This window comes from Sturnus vulgaris, chromosome 24, assembly GCF_052056855.1.
Source record: "Sturnus vulgaris isolate bStuVul1 chromosome 24, bStuVul1.hap1, whole genome shotgun sequence".
NCBI classification, from domain to species: domain Eukaryota; kingdom Metazoa; phylum Chordata; class Aves; order Passeriformes; family Sturnidae; genus Sturnus; species Sturnus vulgaris.
The window spans coordinates 5,325,119-5,342,975 of NC_142266.1; the positions used below are offsets into that span (position 1 = coordinate 5,325,119).

General features: G+C 50.8%; 1 protein-coding gene across 8 annotated transcripts in view; it reads left to right on the top strand.

Annotated features, from left to right (window-relative positions):
* Positions 1-16,126, top strand: part of CSMD2 (CUB and Sushi multiple domains 2) — a 288,669-nt gene extending 272,543 nt beyond the window's left edge. For 3 of the 8 annotated variants that reach the window (XM_088178513.1, XM_088178516.1, XM_088178515.1), the window contains 11 exons: positions 1,302-1,475; positions 2,466-2,539; positions 3,757-3,868; positions 5,038-5,217; positions 6,782-6,847; positions 7,461-7,622; positions 8,770-8,882; positions 9,483-9,570; positions 10,413-10,551; positions 11,560-11,732; positions 12,915-16,126. In XM_088178513.1, coding sequence (XP_088034639.1) covers positions 1,302-1,475; positions 2,466-2,539; positions 3,757-3,868; positions 5,038-5,217; positions 6,782-6,847; positions 7,461-7,622; positions 8,770-8,882; positions 9,483-9,570; positions 10,413-10,551; positions 11,560-11,719 — 1,268 coding nt within the window. In that variant the 3' untranslated portion in view covers positions 11,720-11,732; positions 12,915-16,126. Of the gene's footprint in view, positions 1-1,301; positions 1,476-2,465; positions 2,540-3,756; positions 3,869-5,037; positions 5,218-6,781; positions 6,848-7,460; positions 7,623-8,769; positions 8,883-9,482; positions 9,571-10,412; positions 11,733-12,914 lie in introns of those variants that run through there. The other 5 variants (XR_015808351.1, XR_015808349.1, XR_015808350.1 and 2 more) reach the window with 5 other exon arrangements.
* Positions 16,127-17,857: the final 1,731 nt, after the last annotated feature.

Consider the following 17,857-nt stretch of genomic DNA (forward strand, 5'->3'; position numbering starts at 1 on the left):
AATCTTCTTCTATGTTGAATATTCTAATTTCCACTAACCAATCTAAATTCTTTAACATTTGCATGCAGCCTATAGGAATCACTATATTACCATGTTTTAGTGCTTTTCTCATCTCTAAATTTTATCTGGGACCCTTCCTGCCATGCCTAGGGAGGATGTCTGTTTGATTTTTGGTATTGGCAGTATTTAACATTATCTAAACCAAGGGGCCTTCAGGCATTCAGTTGCTTTCAGCCCCACAGTCAAAAATTGATACCATTTCTATTTCGCTTCTATTTTCCATATTCTCAAAGTCTTTTGCACGGCACTTGTATTTATAACGTTTCCCTAATTCATCCTTCCCAACAATCTGCTTCAAATCCAGCTTTTGGGGGCTTTTCCCAACTCTTTTCCTGGTTTTTGGCAGCTCAAGGTTCACAGGGATCTCGCTGTGTTTCCTGCCCCGTTCCTAAGTGAAGTTTTCCATCAGCTGGAGTGGGAATTTTTGGTGCTGTGGTGATGCTTTAGGAGGCTGGAGCCAAAGTCTGGCTGCTCTCCCACCTCCCACATGCCTTGGTTTTTTTGGGAACTTTGGTTTGGCACCTGGGAGGAGGAGGCAGGGACACAGGTGGTCACTCCAAAGACCAGTGTTGGTCACTGCAGGGACCAGTGTTGGTCACTCCATCCCTGTGACAAAGGGGTGAGGTCACATTTGGGATAAATCCAGGCCTTTTGCCATGTTCCTGCCTACAAAACATCCTCAAAACTGGGTGTTTGCCCTCGGTGACCAAATCTTCTGCAGTCAGGACTCCTGGAACTGCCAAAAACCCCTTTGGCAAAGGGCACCGTGTTGCAGCAGAAGTTGGGAATGTTTTGTGAAGGCTGGGTGGGTTTGATATGACAGTGAATACCAAAAAAAAAAAAAAAAAGGGAATTAAACATCTCCTGATGCTCAAGGCAGCTCTGAGTTCTTTCCCAGCTGCACAGTATCCATTTTCATATTAAATCCCACAAACCCCTCACTGCTCCTCACACCTTTCCCTGGATCTGGGATAATTAGTGGGCTTTGTTCCAAGGAACAAAGTGACACCGTGCAATTAGGGGAGAAAAAAGAGGGGGGGGGGGAAAAAGGCAAATCCGGGGGAGAAGGTGGAAGTTAATTAACAGCCGTTAACAAATGGAGAGAATTACAAGGAATGCAGCCTTGGCCAGGGCTGATTCCCGAGTTCATCATGGATCGGGGTGGGATGTGACAGACTGGGCGGGGGCGTGACATCCCCAGAGGGCTCTGTGGCCACGTCCTCGTCGCTTTGCTGTTGCAGCCGTGTTCTGTGGGGACCCGGGGACCCCAGCCCAGGGCAGGAGGGAGGACCGAGGCTTCACCTACCGCTCGTCCGTGTCCTTCTCGTGCCTGGCCCCGCTGGTGCTCGTGGGCTCGGCGCGGCGGTTCTGCCAGTCCGACGGCACCTGGAGCGGGACCCAGCCCAGCTGCATCGGTGAGGGGGCGTCCCCTGGGGGCAGCCGCGGGGTCTGGGGGCTCACTTCGCTCTCAATCCCAAATCCTGTGGTCCTTGGAGATCAGGATGGCCCTTGGGAACAGAGGGCAGGGAAGGGGATGGGATCCTTTGGAATTTAGGATGGCCCTTGGGAACACGGGGCAGAGAAGGGGAAGGGATCCTTTGGAATTTGGGATGGCCCTTGGGAACAGGGCAGGGAAGGGGATGGGATCCTTTGGAATTTGGGATGGCCCTTGGGAACAGGGCAGGGAAGGGGAAGGGATCCTTTGGAATTTGGGATGGCTCTTGGGAACAGGGCAGGGAAGGGGAAGGGATCCTTTGGAATTTGGGATGGCCCTTGGGAACAGGGCAGGGAAGGGGATGGGATCCTTTGGAATTTGGGATGGCCCTTGGGAACAGGGCAGGGAAGGGGAAGGGATCCTTTGGAATTTGGGATGGCCCTTGGGAACAGGGCAGGGAAGGGGATGGGATCCTTTGGAATTTGGGATGGCTCTTGGAAACAGAGGGCAGGGAAGGGGATGGGATCCTTTGGAATTTGGGATGGCTCTTGGGAACACAGGGCAGGGAAGGGGATGGGATCCTTTGGAATTTGGGATGGCCCTTGGGAGCAGAGGACAGGATCACAAAGGCCCCTGGAGCTTGGGATGGCTCTTGGGAGCAGAGGGCAGGGAAGAGAACGGGATCCTTGGAGTTTGGGGTGGCCCTTGGGAGCAGAGGGCACAGCGTGGGTGTGGGGAAGAGCTGCCCTGATCCAAGGCATGCATTCCCAGTTTTTCTCCTGAGGGATGAAGTGCCTCGGGTTACTTTGTGCTGCAGCAGGCAGGGATTTAAGGAACAGGAAGATCCTTGTGTTTTTCCTTGTGTGTTCCCTCGGAGCCAAATCCCACTTGTGTTCCAGAGGTGCAGCAGGGTCTGTGTGCCTGGAGGGGTCTGAGCCCTCCTGTGAATCCCTGTCCCTGTTTTTAACAGATCCCAGCCTCACGACGTGTGCAGATCCTGGAGTGCCTCTTTTTGGGATGCAGAACAATTCCCAGGGATACCAGGTATGGCCATGGAAGAGGGGTGTGCCACAAACCCTGCCCTGGTCAGGGCCCTGGCCTGGATTCACGTGTCCTCCCATGGATTCACGTGTCCTCCCATGGATTTCTGTGTTATATCCCATGGATTCACGTGTCCTCCCATGGATTCACGTGTTATCCCGTGGATTCCTGTGTTATCCCATGGATTCCTGTGTCCTCCAATGGATTCTTGTGTCTTCCCATGGATTAATGTCTCCTCCCATGAATTCACACCTTATCCCATGGATTCACGTGTTATCCCATGGATTCTTGCACCTTTCCATAAATTATTGTGTCCTCCCATGAGTTAATGTGTTATCCCATGAAACCCTGTGTTATCCCATGGATTCATGTTTCCTTTCATGGATTATTGCGTTATCCCATGGGATTCACATGTCCTGAAATGGATTCACGTGTCCTTTTTCCATGGATTCCTGTGTCCTCCCATGGAGTCGTGTGTTATCCCAAGGATTCATGTTTCCTCTTATGGATTCATGTGTTATATCCCATGGATTCCTGTGTTATCCCCTGGATTCCTGTGTCCTCCCCTGGATTCCTGTGTCCTCCCCTGGATTCCTGTGTCCTCCCCTGGATTCCTGTGTCCTCCCATGGATTAATGTCTCATCCCCTGGATTCCTGTGTCCTCCCCTGGATTCCTGTGTCCTCCCCTGGATTCCTGTCTCCTCCTGGGATCAGGACACCCCACCATGCTCCGTTTGCCCTCCGAGTGTGTTCACACGGCATTAATTAGAAGTGTGTTGTATCTGAAATTAATTACAGTGCTAATTAATAGTTGCTGCTATTCACATTAATTCCTATTAATTTTCAGGCCAACTCCTGCAGGTGCTTTTGCTAATCCCAGCTCTGCTCCAGCAGGAGATCATTGGAATGGGGACAAAAATCCCACAGTGACTCCCTGGGGGGCTCCATTCCCACCCATTCCCTGCTGGGATAGTGGATGCCAGAGTGGATCCTTCTGTTTTCCTGCTACTTAGTTACCTTAATCTTGGGGTTTAATTAATTAATTTTAGATTTCATTAATTTGGAGACACCATAAGTGAGATTTTTGCTCAGCTGGGAGCTTCCCTGGGAGTGGAGCTGCTTGGGTGAGGTGGCGACAAGGGAATGGCCCCTTTGAAAAGGCATGGAATGAAGGCCTGGGAATCGCTGGGAAGCTCAGTGCTTGTCTCCTGTTGGGACAGGTGGGAAGCATCCTGTTCTTCAGGTGCCAGAAGGGATATCTCCTGCAGGGCTCCACCACCAGGACCTGCCTGCCCAACCTGACCTGGAGCGGCGTCCAGCCCGACTGCGTCCGTGAGTGCTGGTGCCTTGGTTTGAGGGACAGGGGAAGGCCAAGAAAGGCAGGAGCCTCTTTTTTTAAAATGGAGAATGCAACCCTCTTCCTTTAAATTATTATAATTTTGAAATTAGGGGGCTGTCAGGCAAAGATATGGGAATAGGAACAACAATTCTTTACTAAGAAAATTAGAATAGAAATACAGAATTACAGAGAACAAACCCAGAGCAGGGGCAGAGGGAGAATCCAAGGTGCCCCCGTCAGTCAGGCAGGGTTGGTGCAGTCCCATTCCATGGTGGCTGCATCCTCCTGCAGTGACAGATGTGGTTCTGCTGGAGCAGGGCTCCTGCACAAGGTGCAGTTTTCCTCCAAAGCTGCAGGGATGATGTGCAAGGCTCTGGTTTTCCTCTGGGATCCAGTGGGAAAAGGCTGCTCTGCTGTTCCAAATCTCCCCTTTGATCTGGGTAGGAAATGCTCGGCTCCTGCCCTGGCTGGAGCATCTCCCAATGGGATGATGGAATTTGATCAGCCCTGCCCTGGGACTGCATGGCCATGGACAGGAGAGATCTCCTGGAGGGAGGATGGGCTGTGGGCAAGAGAAAGAACACTGCCACAGCTGGGTGAACAGCTGGAACATGAACAGCAGAGATCCCCCCAGAGATCAGGATCACTGCCACAGCTGGGTGAACAGCTGGGGATAAAATACAAACTTTTGGGCACATGCTGTATTGCAGCCTAAGACACCTGGGAATGCCACAGGGAGCTGGGGCACTCAGCCAGGCTCTGCAAAATGAATTCTTGGAGGAAATGTATTGGATTTTTGGGAGAACTGGGGATTGCAAAGGCAGGTTTTAGTCTGCACCCACCCCTGGCACTCAGTTCTGGGCTCTGAGGTGCTTCAGCATCCTTTGGTTTTGCCTTTTTCCCTTAAAAATGGGGGTGGTCGATGCTGATTTTCAGCTCATCAAGCTGGAGCCGGGTTCAGCTTTAGCCAGGAAGAGAAACCCAGCGTGGGAAGCTCCTCATTAATTCCTAAAGCTGGGAAAGACCCAGGCTTGGCCCTGTGAGCTGTAGAAGCTCTTCCAGGAGGTTCCTGTTCCCCTGTTGATGTCACGGTGTCACTTTTCACCCTCCCCGTGCCCACCTGGGTGGTTTCTCTCACCTGTTTTTTCCCTTTCCCCTCCAGCCCACCACTGCAGGCAGCCCGAGACCCCTTCCCATGCCAACGTGGGTGCCCTGGACCTGCCCTCCCTGGGTTACACCTTGATCTACTCGTGCCAGAGCGGCTTCTACCTCACCGGGGGCTCCGAGCACCGCACCTGCAAAGCCGACGGCAGCTGGACAGGGAAGCCTCCCATCTGCCTGGGTGAGGGGCTGGCAGCACCAGCTGGGCTCTGAGACCCTCCCCAGGCTCTCAGCTTGTACAGATCCCGGGCCTTGAGGTCCTCCAGGGGTGGTTTCCAACCTGCAGATAAAGCCAAGGTTCAGTTGTGGGGTCAGAAGGAGGGAGGTGTTCTCAGCCGTGATTTATTTCCCTGACAAGTTGTGGGATGGCCCAGCCTGATCTTCTGTTGGTGGGAGGGTCTCCACTGATGGTGTCCACAGCAGAATCCCAGAATTAGGCTGGAAAAGGCCTTTGAGGTCATCAAGTCCCACCTGTGACCCAGCACTCAAGTGCCACCTCCAGCCTTTCCTTAAAGAGTCACCTGGGGATCTGCTGGGGACATTTTTGGCTCTGGAAGCACCTGCACGGGGCAAAAATTGTTTTTGCCCCCCACATTTTGGCTGGCACGGAGTCTCGGATGAGGAACGTGTTCTGATCCATTGAAATGGAGCCCTGGGGCTCTCCTGGAGTGGGGTCACCCTGGACACCTGGGATTGGAGCAGAGGGAAAGGCTGGGGACAGGGGCTGAAAGGCAGAGAGGGACCTGGGGGAGCTGAGGGACAGGAGCCAGGTGTGCCCACGTGGCCAGTGGCACCTGGCCGGGATGAGGGCTGGACCAGCAGGAGCAGGGAAGGGATTGTCCCCTGTCCTGGGCACCTGTGAGGGACACCTCGAGTGCTGTGTCCAGTTCTGGGCTCCTCCATTTGGGACATGGAGGGGCTGGAGAGTGTCCAGGGCAGGGAATGGAGCTGGGGAAGGGGCTGGAGAATTCCTGAGGGAGCTGGGAAGGGAATGGAGAATCCCTGAGGGAGCTGGGAAGGGAATGGAGAATTCCTGAGGAAGCTGGGAAGGGGCTGGAGAATCCCTGAGGGAGCTGGGAAGGGAATGGAGAATTCCTGAGGGAGCTGGGAAGGGAATGGAGAATTCCTGAGGGAGCTGGGAAGGGGCTGGAGAATCCCTGAGGGAGCTGGGAAGGGAATGGAGAATCCCTGAGGGAGCTGGGAAGGGGCTGGAGAATTCCTGAGGGAGCTGGGAAGGGGCTGGAGAATCCCTGAGGGAGCTGGGAAGGGGCTGGAGAATTCCTGAGGGAGCTGGGAAGGGGCTGGAGAATCCCTGAGGGAGCTGGGAAGGGGCTGGAGAATTCCTGAGGGAGCTGGGAAGGGGCTCAGCCTGGAGAAAAGGGGGATCAGGGGGGACCTTGTGGCTCTGCACAACTCCCTGACAGGAGGGGACAGCCGGGGGGATTTGGGATCTGGGAACAGGGACAGGAGAGGGAACGGCCTCAGGCTGGGCCAGGGGAGATTGGGGTTGGATTTTAGGGAAAATTTCTGCATGGAAAGGAACTTGGAGCTGCCCAGGGAGGTTTGGAGTGCCCATCCCTGGGGGTGCCCAAGGAATTCCTGAGTGCCCTGGGCTGGGGACAGGGTGGGGATGGGGCACGGTTGGATCTGGTGACCTTGGAGGGCTTTTCCAGCCTCAGGGATTTTGGGATGGGCGGTGCCAGAGCCCCCAGTATTCACCAGCTGTGCTTTGCCCTCTGTCCCAGCCGATGTCAGACCCAGCGGGAGACCCGTGGGCACCGCCAGGGAGCAGCCACTCGCCAAGGCCTCAGGTGAGGGGTCGGGGGGCTCAGGTGAGGGGTCGGGGGGCTCAGGTGAGGGTTTGAAGGGCTCAGGTGAGGGTTCAGGGGGGCTCATCCCCATGGACACATCCCTGCTAGCCCTGCACATCAGCACATTCACCCTCCTGGATTCCTTGGCGCTCTGGGAGCTGCCTCGTGCCCCATCCTATTCCCTGGAGCTGGACATCGACACCCTCTGCCCTCCCCAGGGCATTCCAGCCCTGACAGGATTTTGTACATTTGACCTTTTTTATGTTGAGTTAATTTTTCCGAATAAATTCTTTTGGGGGTTGGTTCATTTTAAAAACTTTCCTTCTATTCTTGGTCACGACAGCCAAATTAAAGTCACTGGTTTTGGTTTTATCCCCCATGGCGATGGCACAGAGCAGGTGGGACAGAAGATAATTTAAAACATAAAATATTTTTTAAATATTCAATATTCCAAATCATTTAAACATAAAATATTTTAAAAATATTCAATATTCCAAATCATTTAAACATAAAATATTTTTAAAATATTCAATATTCCAAATCATTTAAACATAAAATATTTTTTTATTTTACTCTCCCGGTTTTCTGGCATCTCCCACTGCTGTAATTCCAGTGCCTGCCGATGTGTTTGCAAGGAATTCCCTGTGGAAAGGCTCCTACGAGTACATGGGCAGGAAGCAGCCAGCCATGCTCTCTGTCACCAGCTTCGAGCCCAGCACCAGCAAGGTCAACGCCACCTTGATCGACCACAGCGGGGTGGAGCTCCAGGTGTCAGGTGAGGGCACCAGGGGGATTGGGGTTGGCAGTGCCAGGTGAGGGACACCAGGTGGGGATTGGAGTTGGCACTGCCAGGGCAGGGAGACCAGGTGGGGTTTGGGAGGGATTTGGGTTGGCACCACCAGGTGAGGGACACCAAGTGGGGCTGGGTTGGCACCAAGAGGTGAGGGACACCAGGTGACCTTTGGGAGGGGCTGGAGTTGGCTCTGCCAGGTGAGAGACACCAGGTGAGATTGGGGTTGGCACCAAGAGGTGAAGGACACCAAGGGGGATTGGAGTTGGCACTGCCAGGTGAGGGACACCAGGTGGGATTTGGGAGGGGTTGGCACTGCCAGGTGAGGGACACGAGATGACCTTTGGGAGGGATTTGGGTTGGCAGTGTCAGGTGAGGGACACCAGGTGAGATTGGGGTTGGCACTGCCAGGTGAGGGACACCAGGTGGGATTTGGGAGGGATTTGGGTTGGCACCACCAGGTGAGGGACACCAGGTGGGGCTGGGGTTGGCACTGCCAGGTGAGGGACACCAGGTGAGATTGGGGTTGGCAGTGCCAGGGCAGGGACTGTCCCCTGGGCACCTCCAGGGCTGTGTCCACTCATGGCCAGAGGATATTGAGTGTGTCCAGAGAAGAGGGAATGGAGCTGGGGAATTCCTGGAGGAAAGGAGGCTCAGGGGGTTCCCCTGGCAGGGGGGGCAGCCAGGGTGGGTCGGGTTCTGCTCCCAGAGTGAGGGAACTGCCTCAATCTGTGCCAGGTTGGATTTTAGGGAAAGTTTCTGCAGGGAAAGGGTGGTCAGGAAGTGCCCAGGGGGGGTTTGGAGTTCCCATCTCTGGAGGTGCCTAAGGCAGGACTTGGAGTTTTTGGCAAAAAACTTTCAGTGATGTGAGCTGGACTTTGATGATTCTTGGGGATCCCTTCCAGCTCGTGATTCCATGAGTGCTCCATGTCCCTGCCCTTCTGGAGCTTCCTGATCCAGCAGCAGAACCTGAATATTAATTATTTTAATATTAATCGAGTCCTTTCCCATGTGACAAATCCCTTCAATATCCTGGGCTGTGTTTCCCAGTGTCAGGGCTGGTGTCCTGCCCTCCCACTCAATTATTTCAATCCAGAGTGACCCAGAGCTGGCACAATCCCTTCTTTTCCAGGGATTTACAAGAAGGAAGACGTGCACCTGCTGCTCCAGGTGTACCAGATCATGGGGCCACTGGAGATCTTTGCCAACAAGTTCAGGAACGACAAATGGGCTCTGGATGGACACGTGAGTGCCCCAAATCCAGCCTGGAATTCCCTGCCCTGGAGCTGAGGGATAATTCCTGGAGCTGGGAGGGGACCCAGCAGGTGACAGCTGCTCCTGCAGCTGGGGGTTGGTTTTATTGCCCTGGGGTTTGGAATTTGTCATCTCCCAGGTGATGCTGGAGGAGAAACCGACGGGATTCATTCCATGAGGATATTTTATATCTGCTCAACACCTCGCTGGAAAAGCTGATTTTTCCTAACGGAGCCAACTCCTCACCCCCTGCCTGTGTCTGGGAGTTTCCCAAACCCTTTAGGGATCCACTGGAGCTTGGGAAAAATGTGGATCCAGCTGACCCATGGCCATTCTCCCTCTGGAATCAGCAATGTCCTCTCCGATGTTTGTTTATCACAAAAAAAAAGATTTTTTTTGGCTTCCCTTCCTTTGGGACGGGAGAATTTTCAGCTGTTGGGCAGCGAAACCCCTTTAAAAGAAAAGAAGAAAAAAAGCCAGGATTTTTCTGGGGAAATGCATCAAATGGATGCACTTGGAAGGGGCTGAGGTGAGCTGGGTGTTAAATCCAGGGAAATGTTGGATAAATCCTTTGGTTTCCACTCCCTGCAGGTCTCGGCCGAGTCCTCGAGCGGCACCTTCGTGTACCAGGGCTTTGTGAGAGGCAAAGGCTTCGGGCAGTTTGGCCTCCAGAGACTTGGTAAAATTCCCTGGATTTGTGCTTTTTCTTTCCATCCCAAAAGCTCTGTTTTTTGGGGGGGGTTTCCAAGCAGGGAATGTCTCTCCCATCCCCGGTCTTGGATTTTTTGTGTTTTCCGAGTTTCTGCTGAGCTCGGTGTGAGGTTTGTGGGAGACAAAACAGCACAAAACCAACGGCACCGTGATAAAATTTCTAATTTTGGAACAAAATGAGGGATAACCAGGCTGCTGTCCAAAGGCAGGGAGAGTTTGGAAGCACAAACAACACCTGGACATGTTTTGTTTTTTTTTTTCCAAATTCCCATATCTCTGCCAATCCCAAATCCCATTCCCACCACAGAAACTGGTGGATTTCTCTATCAGAAATCACAGAGGCTCTTGGGAGCTTAAACCACCCAAAGTTTAAGCTCCTAAATACCTCTTAAAGCGTGGTTTGAGCTCTTTAATCCCTCGGGGTTGCTGGAATCTCATCCCCTTTATGGATGCTCGTTATTGCAGCATTTCAGAGTCTCCTTAAAGCCCAAATTTATGCATCCGAGTTGGAGCTTTTTTGGCGAAATAAATCAATTTACACCTCCCTTTAACTGCAGGTCTGGATAAACGACGAGGCCTAAATTAGGCTGGATCTCCATCCTTGCACATCCATTTTTAAAATTCTCTTTTCCAGCGCCACTTCACTCATTTTGCTGCTGGTGCCACCTCGAGCCGAGCCCTTTTTTCCCCCAGCAGGGCCTGGGAAATGTGGGGAAATGTGGGAAAATGTGGGAAAATGTGGGAAAATGTGGGAAAATGTGGGAAAATGTGGGGAAATGTGGGAAATAAATGTGCTCTGGTGTGTTCCAGACATCAGCATGATGGAAAACGATCCCGAATCCATCGGCCACCACTTTGCATCCAACAGCAGCTCCGTGGCAGCCGCCATCCTTGTGCCTTTCATCGCCCTGATTATTGCAGGGTTTGTGCTTTATCTCTACAAACACAGGTGGGTTTGGGGCCAGAATTCCCAAAGGTGGAAGAAATTTGGGGATTTGAGAGAAGTGTCAGTGAGCTGGGCTTAAAATCCCACCTTTAGGGCTGGTTTAATTTAGGAGGTGGGACAAAAACAAAGAGGGTTTGGGAGATTTGGGGAAAGAATTCCTAAAGGTGGAAGAAATTCAGGGATTTGAGAGAAGTGTCAGTGAGCTGGGCTTAAAATCCCACTTTTAGGGCTGGTTTAATTCAAGAGGTGGGAAAAAACCAGAAGGTTTGGGAGGTTATTGCAGGGTTTGTGCTTTATCTCTACAAACACAGGTGGGTTCGGGGCGAGAATTCCTAAAGGTGGAAGAAATTTGGGGATTTGAGAGAAGTGTCAATGGGCTGGACTTACAATCTTACTTTTAGGGCTGTTTTAATTCAAGAGGTGGGAAAAAAACAGAAGGTTTGGGAGATTTGGGGGAAGAATTCCTGAAGGTGGAAAAAATTCAAAGGTTTAAGAGAAGTGTCAGTGAGCTGGGCTTAAAATCCCACCTTTAGGGCTCATATAACTCAAGGTGGGACAAAAACAGAGAGGGTTTGGGAGATTTGGGGGAAGAATTCCTAAAGGTGGAAGAAATTTGGGAATTTGAGAGAAATAGTGAGTTGAGGTTAAAATCCCACCTTTAGGGCTGGTTTAGTTCAGGAGGTGGGAAAACAAAGCATGAGGGATGAGGGTTTGGGAGAGGAGAGCAAAGAGGGTTTTGCTGTGCATTAATGGGATTTGTGGCCACGTTTAGGAGGACGAAAAGCAAATTTGGGGAGAATAAAAAACAAATTTAGGAGGATAAAAATCAAATTTAGGAGGATAAAAATCAGATTTCCCCCTCCCCTTGGCTTTGAACGTGGTGTAAATTCATTTTTGCTCCCGGCCAATGCTGCAAATCCCAGCCGGATTTTCCCGTCCCCGCGGGTTCCCCCTGTCAGTGTCCCCCCTCGGGGCTGTCACCTGGGTGGGTTTTGTCCCCCGACCCCACAGGAGGAGACCCAAAGTCCCTTTCAATGGCTACGCCGGGCACGAGAACACCAACGTGAGGGGAACCTTCGAGAACCCCATGTACGAGAGGAACCTGCAGCCCTCGGACATCGTGGGCGGCGAGGCCGAGTTCACCGTGAGCACGGTGTGCACGGCGGTATAGCGCTGAGCCCGCGGTGAGTGGGACACGGGGACACGGCCTGGGACACGGGGACAGAGCCTGGGACACGGCCATGGTGACAGGGACACGGCCTGGGACACGGCCTGGGACACGGGGACACTGCCCGGGACACGGCCTGGGACACGGCCTGGGACATGGGGACACGGCCTGGGACACGGGGACACGGCCTGGGACACGGGGACAGAGCCTGGGACACGGCCATGGTGACAGGGACACGGCCTGGGACACGGCCTGGGACATGGGGACACGGCCTGGGACACGGCCTGGGACACGGCCTGGGACATGGGGACACGGCCTGGGACACGGGGACAGAGCCTGGGACATGGGGACACGGGGACACGGCCATGGTGACAGGGACAGGGCTTCGGACATGGGGACACGGCCTGGGACACAGGGACACAGCCGTGGACACGGCCATGGACACGGGGACACGGCCATGGTGATGGGGACACGGCCTGGGACATGGGGACATGGCCCTGCTGACAGGGACACGGCCATGGTGACAGGGACAGGGCTTGGGACATGGGGACACAGCCTGGGACACGGGGACAGAGCCTGGGACATGGGGACACGGCCATGGTGACAGGGACACGGCCTGGGACACGGCCTGGGACATGGGGACACGGCCTTGGTGACAGGGACACAGCTATGGTGATTGGGACACAGCCTGGGACACGGGGACACGGCCCTGGGGACAGGGACACGGCCTGGGACATGGGGACACAACCCCCCAGTGACAGGGACACCCCTTTGGTCACAGGGACACCCCCAGTGACAGGGACACAGCCCTGGTGACAGGGAGACACTCCTGGTGACGGGGACACCCCTGGACACAGGGACACCTGGGGGTTGTGGGATCGGGGAATGGGTGGGGCTGGAAGGGTTCCTGTGGGATCTGGGAATGGGTGGAGTTGGAATGATTCTCATGGGGTTGTGGAGCTGGAAAGGTTCCTGTGGGATCATGGAACACATGGAGCTGGAAAGGATCTTGTGGGATCAGGGGATGGTGCAGTTGGAAAGGATCTTGTGGGATCAGGGGATGGTGCAGTTGGAAGGATTCTCATGGGGTCAGTTCACTGTGGCCTGCAGAGCCCTTCCACCTGGAATACTCCAATTTTAGGATAAGGAAGCCACAGAATTTCCACCACGTGCCACAACCAACTCTTTGCTTCCCCAGCTTGCCGGGGTCGGTGTCCAGTGGATGATTGTCCCACCTCTCCATCCATCCATCCCCTCCCCACCTCCCTGGAATTCCCCAGGGGCTGCTGGATCCACCTCCTCCATCCTGCTGGATCTCCAAGCCAAAGGTTCTGCTCCAGCTGCTCTCCAACACCTCGGCAAGGCCTGGGGCTGGGAGCTGCTCCCGGGGCTCCTGCAAGGAATTTCCCAAATTTTGGGAAGAGCTTGGGCCGCAGAGAGGTTGTGCACAAGGTGCTGGATTCGTGGAGAACACCTGGATGGGACAGGATGAGGATTTGGGTTTCCTGTATTTGGGTTTCTGGGTCATTTCTTGGTTGGATTTTTTTACCCCAGGGCTTGAGCAGAGGAAGAGTTTTCAGATGGGGCCTTTCCCAAGGAAAACTTGGGAAGCTTTCATGTTCATGGAAAACACCTGGATGGGACAGGATGAGGATTTGTGTGTCTGGGTTTGGGTTTCTGGGTTATTTTTTTGGTTCTGTTTTCTACCCCAGGGCTTGAGCAGAGGAAGGGTTTCCAAACCTTGGGAAGCTTTTCCTCTCTTCCCTGTGTTCTGTTTTTCCTTTGGGCATTCCTGGCTGGATTTATGGAGAACACCTGGATGGGACAGGATGAGGATTTGGGTTTTTTGTATTTGGGTTTCTGAGTCATTTCTTTGTTGGTTTTTCTGTCCCAGGAAGAGTTTTCAAAAGGAACCTTCCCAAAATTTGGGGAAAAGCTTCCCAAAGCTTTCCCCCTCTTCCCTGTGATTCATTTTCCTTTGGGCATTCCTGGCTGGATTTATGGAAATGCTCTGGATCCAGGACAAGGATTTATTTTCCTGCATTTGGGTTTCTGGGTTATTTCTTTGTTTGATTTTCTACCCCAGATAGAATTTTCAAAAGGAAACTTTCCCAAAATTTGGGGAAAAGCTTCCCAAAGCTTTCCCCCTCTTCCCTGTGTTTGATTTTCCTTTGGACATTCCTGGCTGGGATTTTCCTGCCCCATGTCCCTCCTGATTCAGGCTGGGCTCAAATCCCTGATCAGGAATTCTCTGCCAGACAATTCCAGAAGGGACAGGAATATCCAGAGGGATAAAAATCCTCTCTGAAAAGAACTCAACACACACTAATTCCCCCAAAAGCTTCCCAAATCCTTTGCCCTTTCCAGACTGATCCTCCAAAGGGCAATGCAAGAGGAGTTTTATTTCCCAGGGGCACTGGGATTTCCTGGGATTTTGTGGGAGCAGCCTGACATTTCCCTCCTCTGCATCCTTGTGATCCAGAGTTTGCTTGGAGTCATTTTTTTTTTTTTTTTTTAGGATCAGGGCAGGCAGAAGTGCCATTCCCAGGTCAGGGCTCCAAGGAAAATCAGGATGAACCCTTTGGGAATGAGGGTTTCCATCCATGCTCCCATTCCAGCATGGATTTTCTCCTCCCTGAAGCTCTTTCTGCTGAAAACCATGGGATAATTCGGGAATTTTTTGTTGCTTTATCCTTGATTTTCTGGGTGTAAATACATCAATATTTTATTTTTGTTACTCCTGGCTCTCCTTCAGCTCTCCCAGAGGGAGCAGAATTCCCAGCCTGCCATAAAACACCACCTGTGCTCCCAAAAAAATGTCACTTCTGCTCCCAAAAAAGTCACTTCTGCTCCCAAAAAATGCCACCAAGCTGCCCTGATTTCTCCCTGGGATGTGGGAGCCACGATCCAGAGTGGGCAGGGATCAGGGAAATTTGGATTTGGGGACACTGGAGTCAGGTGTGCTCCCACCTGGAGAGAATTCCAGGCTGAAATTCCATGGGAGGATGGGTTGGGATGGGGTCTGTCCTTCCCAGCAGGATTCCAAGGGAATTTTTCCCTTTTTTCCTCCCACTCACTGCTGGAACAAGGCTGGGATAATCCTTGGAATCCTTGGAATCCCTCTCCTGGCCTTTTCCAAGCTCAATTCTCCCTAAAAAAAAAAAAAAAAACAAAAAAAAAAACCAAACCCCACCCCAATTCCAGCTCCCAAAACTCCAACAATCCTTGGAAGCAGAGCTGGGATCCTTCCACATTCCAGGGAATCCTGTCCAAAATTCCCAGGAATCCTCTCCCCACTGCTCCAGGTGATGCTCATTGGCTTCCCACACCTGGCTCCCTGCTCATTCCATGGAAAAAAAAACAAAAAAAAACCCAAAAAAACCCCAGGAGAAATGCTCATTCCATGGAAAAAAAAAACCAAATAAAAACGGGAAAAAAAAAAAAAAACAGGAGAAATGCTCATTCCATGGAAAAAAAAACCAAAAAAAAACGAAAACAAAAACAGGAGAAATGCTCATTCCATGGAAAAAATTAAAAAATAAAATTAAAAAAAAAAAAAAAAAAGGAGAAACGCTCATTCCATGGAAAAAAAAAACCAAATAAAAACGGGGGAAAAAAAACCAGGAGAAATGCTCATTCCATGGAAAAACTGGGAGAAATTCACATCCAGGAATGCAAAATAAATCCAAAATATTTAAAACCATCCAGGCAAGGAGAAAGGGGAGCTCGACTTGAATGGAATTCGCTGCTTTGGATCCAGGAATTCCCTTTTCCTGCTGTTGCCCAGGGAGCCAAGGAAGTGGGAAAAGGGGTTAATCCCATTTTTTTTTTTTTTGCAAGCTGGCTGGGATCTGCTCCATGCCATTCTCCATCCTTGTGCCCAGAGGACTTGCATATGGTAAAAAAAAATAAATTATGGAAAAAAGGAAAAAAAAAATAAAAGGGGAAAACTGAAAAAAAAGGGGAAAAAAATGAAGAAAAAAAAGGGAAAAAATGAGAAAAATGGTAAAAAAAACCACAAAAAAAAGCTCAAATCCCTCTTTTGTACAGAGATATATTTTTATTAATTAAAAGTTTGTACAGCTAAAAAAAATAAATAAAAAAAACCCGAAATGTAATTTTTTTTTTTCATTATCGTAGGGGAAAAAAAAAAAAAAACAAAAAGTAGTGGGAAAAGAAAAAAAAAAAAATCCGCTTTTTTTTTGTAAATGTAATAAAGTGTATAAATGGTTTCCATAAAAATGTACATATGGAATCTCTCCATGCCCCTGGCTTGTCTGCAGAATTCCCAGTTAATTTATCTGTCTCTGTATATGAGGCTTTTCCGTGTGTTCCCGGCGTTCCCTGCGGAATTTCAAAGCTATTTTCGATTTTGGATTTCCGAATAATAAAAAAATCTCGATTTTTGCATTGCTTTTTCTTACAGCCCCTGGTGCTTTTCTCCTTTTTTTTTTTTTCCCCTTTATTATTTTCTTTTTTTTTTTTTCCTTTAATTTTTTTTTCTCCTTTTTTTTCCTTTATTTTTTTCTCCTTTTCTTTTTTTTTCTTTTTTTTTCTTTTTCTTTTTCTTTTTTTTTTCTTTTCTTTTTTTTCTTTTTTTTTTTTTTTTTTTTTTTTCGGTCTCTGTGTGTGTGTGTTAAATTCCAAAAGGTTTCTTTATCCGGGGATTTTCTGGATGTGCACACACTGCTCGTGCAGGGATGGAGATTCCCGAATTTTCCAGCTGCTGGGAAGAGCATCCCAGTTTATTGAAGGGGAAAAATTCTGGAAAAATCGGATGGATCTGGATTGAGTGGGTTTGGCTTTTTTGGGATTTAATCAAGGACATCCCATGGCAAAGGAGAACCCCACATTCCTGCTCCAGGACCCCCAATTTGCCTTAATGAGATTTTATTGGCAGGAATTAATTTGGGATTGAGGAAATTTGGGATGGAAAAGGCCCTGGTGGGGTCTCTGATCCCGGGGGGATTTGATGCTGTCCCGTTGCTTTTTATTTGGCTTTTCCCACTCCCAGACCCTTTATCCTGGGATTTATCCTGGGATTTATCCTGGGATTTATCCAAAATAAGGGCAGGGAAAGGCGGTGGGAGGGAGCTGAGGATTTTTTGGGATGTTTGGTGTCACCAATTCCCATCAGGATGAGGATTCTTGGGGATTTTGGGGGCAGCAGGACGGATCCTGCTGGATTCCCCTTGGATCCTGAGGGAGGGAAAAGCTTCAAAACATTTGGGAGCTTCCCAGAGAAACTGGGAATTCCATCCCTGGAAATGTCCAAGCTTGGAGGAGCCTGGGATGGGATAATGGGATAATGGGATAATGGGATGGGATAACGGGATGATCCTAAAAGTTCCTTCCAACCCAAACCATTCCAGGATTCTTCCTGCTCCCAATTCCCAAGGTTTCCCTCTGTATTTGGGATTTCATCCCTGATCCCGGGCTCAGCTTTTTGGGTGTTTTTGAGGAGAGAATTCCTCATTTTCCAAGCAATTTTGCCACCCTGGATTCCCAAACAGGGATTTTGTGCTTTTCCAAAGCTCTCCCAACCCCTCTGCCAGCGTTCCCTGGAAGGAAAGATCCCTAAAATCCCCCCCGGCTCTTCCAGGGGCTGCTGACTGAGGGAGAGAACAGCAGGAAAACTGGGAGAGAGAGCTGGGAATCTTTTGGGGGGGGAAAAAACAGGGAGAGACCAACACAGGGAATTTTCTGAGGGAAAAAAATCAGGGAGAGAGCAGCAGGGAAACCGGGAGAGAGAGCTGGAACATCCACTGGGAATCTTCAGAGAGGAAAAAAAATAAAACAGGGAGAGAGCAGCGGGGCAGGAGCTGGAACATCCATTGGGAATTTTGGGGAATAAAACCGGGAAGAGCAGCTGGAAGGAGCTGGAGCATCCACTGGGAATCTTTTTGGGGAAAAAAAACAAGGAGACACCAGCAGGGAAACTGGGAGAGCTGGAGATTCCACCGTGAGTTTTTTGGGGGAAAAATCAGGGAGAGACCAACCCTGGGAATCTTCTGAGGGGAAAAAATCAGGGAGAGAGCAGCAGGGAAACCGGGAGAGAGAGCTGGAACATCCACTGGGAATCTTCAGAGAGAAAAAAAAATAAAACAGGGAGAGAGCAGCGGGGCAGGAGCTGGAACATCC